The 3540-nt window shown below is 44.2% G+C and overlaps 1 protein-coding gene across 1 annotated transcript; it reads left to right on the forward strand.

Moving 5' to 3' along the window:
* Positions 1–831: 831 nt before the first annotated feature.
* Positions 832–3080, forward strand: N7537_000587 (glycosyltransferase family 2 protein; the record flags this gene model as incomplete). The annotated part of the gene is made up of 4 exons (XM_056891645.1): positions 832–1562; positions 1645–2545; positions 2612–2803; positions 2865–3080. 4 exons carry the CDS (start codon positions 832–834, stop codon positions 3078–3080), a joined length of 2040 nt encoding a protein of 679 aa, XP_056756640.1.
* Positions 3081–3540: the final 460 nt, after the last annotated feature.

Below are 3540 nucleotides of genomic sequence, written 5' to 3' on the forward strand. Positions count from 1 at the left end.
TCCATGGATAGGGCCTATGGTAGGATAGTAAAGTAGAAACTCTGGTATATCAGAGAATGGGAGCAGACATAAGATGAGGTAACAGAGTGAATGTGGTGTCCATATGTATCCCTACGGCCCTTTTCCTTGTTTTTTAGAGGCTTCAAAAATGCTGCATATTGCAGGGGACAGATTTAATGCATTGGAAGGAAAGGCACGGCTTGGACGAAAGTATAGTATGATTACACAAGATATTCTAAAATAATAACATGGCTACAAAGTCTGTATATATTAAGTCTCAGGGGGCCTAGACGGTCTCACGTCTAGACTATCACCCTACACAGGTCTTTCAGAAAGAAGCCGTATTTGAATAGTCAACTATGGAATTTTAAATAACGTCCCCGGATCCCAGAGGTTCTCATCCTTCTCTGATTAATAGAGAAAAAAAGCATTTATAAGACCAAGAATGCAGGTCTTTCTCAATTCCAATCGACTTTGAAAGCATATGAAGTACATACTGCCCACATGAGTAAGGGGCAGGGTGATCGAAAAAGAATGATAGACTCCACATACCCAACTCAGGTTCGTTGTCCACCAATGAATATCACTTCTTGACGAATCTATAATATTCTCTTCATCGGAAAATTTGATAGTCAACGTTGAAAGCTTATAATGCACGTGCATCCAAGTGAACAACTAAACTCTTGTTTTATTTGATACCGCTCGCCGCGAAAAGGTTCGAACAGGCTCTCTCTGAATCACCTCCAGTGTCACAGTATATTCGATAATCTCGGTGGCATCACGCACAGAATTGCTGTAATACAATATCGAGATTCACGTCCCCCCTGCGATATGCCTCTCATTAACACCGGGCCAATTATTGAAGAAATCTTTGTTCCCGAATCTATTCTAGCCTCTGCATCAATAAAGATGACCTCGCCTCAAGGGGCTCGAACCAGCTCATCTTGTTACAACCAACTTGACACACCAGACGGTGACATCAAAGTTCAGAAAAAAAGGCAGTCCACAGTGAGCTGGGCGCCTAATGAGGTTGACATATGGGAAGCTCCAGGACGCCAAACAAGCCGTTCATTTGCTCTGGAAGAGATGAGAGGAAAGTCAGTTCCGACCGCCGAGGAAGATGATAAACCAAGTGATCCTCAACCTCCAAGAAGCAGGAATATATCTTTCCGCCTACACTGGAGTAAGGCAATCCAATATTCACAGCCTGGAGGAAAGTTTGGAGGCCTCTCAGGCAGCAACACGGACGGATTATCCAGAGAAAGAACGTACAGTGCCCCTTTGCCTCTTCGCCAGTCAAGCGGTACAGTCAGGAAAGCCCGACACAGCAGCCTTAGGAGCCTGTACAATATGGCTGATCTGGTCAATATCAAACGCCAGCGTCAATATTGGAAGCAACTACTTATTGAGTATGGAACATACACAGCTCTCGCTGCTTTTGTGTACTTCGTTCTTGTGGGTGTTCCCCTGTGGAAAGGGGCTGTGTGCTGGCTCTATTGGGTGATGCAACATAAGCTTGTCTTCTCATGCGGCTGGGCCATTGCTATCGCTCTAATTATATTGTATGTTGCTGTCTATCTGTCTCCCTGCTAAAAGTCAGAAAATGGTATACTCCGGAATTACTTACATATGAAACTTCGACAGCTTTTCCTTCATACCTCTTCTTCACACTTTTGAAAAGGAAGCGCCAGGACCTGAATATTACCGACAGCGTCATATTACCCCAACCACCACAGATACTGCTCTTTTAATCCCATGCTATAAGTCGGGTCATGTCATTGGCCGGACTCTCGAAGCTGCATTGAAGATCTTCCCTGCCTCTCATGTCTATGTGATCGCCAATGGCAACTCCTCAAGCCCCCTGGACAATACCGAAGAAATATGCGGAACCTATGGCGTCAACCATATCTGGTGTCCTGTCGGATCTAAAATCGTCGCGTTATTTATCGGCTGCTATGCGGTAAAACACTTCCGCTATGTTCTTCTCATTGACGATGACTGCATCCTTCCTCCGAATTTTCCTGTTGTCATTTCCCGGTTAACCAACCATGTACGCTGTATTGGTTACACAATCAAATCCGTTAGCTCGGATTCTTCGAAAGGGTCTTATTGTCAACAAGCACAGGATCTGGAGTATAAGTTATCGGGTTTACAGCGCAGCTTCGCAGGAAGAATTGGCAGTGCCACATTCCCTCATGGGGCTATATCTCTCTGGGAGAGAACATTTTTGAAGGATACCCTTCAACACCACCCTGGTTTCTCTATCAGTGAAGACTGGTTCATGGGAAATAGCTGCCGAAGCCTCGGAGGAAGAATACAGATGTGCAGTGCTGTGTTCGTGGAAACCACCACGCCGTCTGCTTTCATTTGTGCTGATCACAATCGGAGCAGAGGTGGTTTCGGTGAGACAACAGTCTTGCAGCAGCGCTTTTTGCGGTGGAATTTCTTTGTAGCCAATGCAATGTGTCACAATTTGATTTACATCTTTGGGTCCTGGAAATTGGGATGGTGGGAGATCGGGGCGAAATTATTTGTCATCCAGGAGGTACGTACCTACTTTAGCTTAACTTGATGCACTTGCTAATAATAATTCACTTGCGGGATTGTACAGGTTTATGAGACCATGTTGTACCTACTCACGCCATTTCTACTACCCATCTCATTTCTAATTCGACCTTCATTCTGTATTTCCCTTTTGCTAGCAACATTTGGGTTATATCTGCTGAATGCCATCATCTTCAACGAAATTCATCTACGGTTGAAGAATGAGCGTGTGACATTGAAGGTTCTACTCTGGTACTATGTAAGCAATATGTTCATTGTCACTGAGATTATATGACTATCCTAACACTTTGAACGAGCAGATGCCCTACAAAGTCCTTATCAGTCTTACGAATGTCGCCAGTTGCTACTGGTCCTTGTGCAAATATGCCCGCTATTTTGCAAAGCGACACCCTAAGCTTAATGAAGATCACAAGGCTGTCGGGATGGTTCTAAGATTGGAGGAGATGACACAAAAAAACCGAGGATACCGAGGGCGAGGAAGGACTATGACGGTCAGGACCATTGGCGTACGTTAGAGAGATAGTGGTATCACTAGTCTCCAAGAATTCTTTTTTCAAGGACATTGTTGTTAATCGGAATCTTTAATGCAGACGAGATAGCATTTGGCGGAACCTACCGCCCGCACCATAGAAGGCAAAACAGGATGGGCTGTAAACGATTTCCGTAGGTTTTCTCTGATCAATTTACGGATCTTTTTTTTATCTCAGAAGCACAAGGAATGATGTCGAGGGATATCAAGAACTACCTCGTAACCAACATGTATGAAATAGGGATTACAGAAGAAATACTATAATTTTGTCTGTCACCGGCTAGACTCTTACTTCAACACACATTTCACCTCGGGCAATCATTTGCGGCAGCTTGATATAGAAGGTCCTGATGCGAAATTTGTGATACTCCAGATTTTGAATTTGCTCAAGTAACTTCATGTCACCGTGGATCTCCTGAGTCACTAGGACCAATCCGTAGATACCA

The sequence above is a fragment of the Penicillium hordei genome (genome assembly GCF_028827395.1).
Source record: "Penicillium hordei strain IBT 12815 chromosome Unknown utg000001l_segment0_segment0, whole genome shotgun sequence".
Classification (NCBI taxonomy): Eukaryota; Fungi; Ascomycota; class Eurotiomycetes; order Eurotiales; family Aspergillaceae; genus Penicillium; species Penicillium hordei.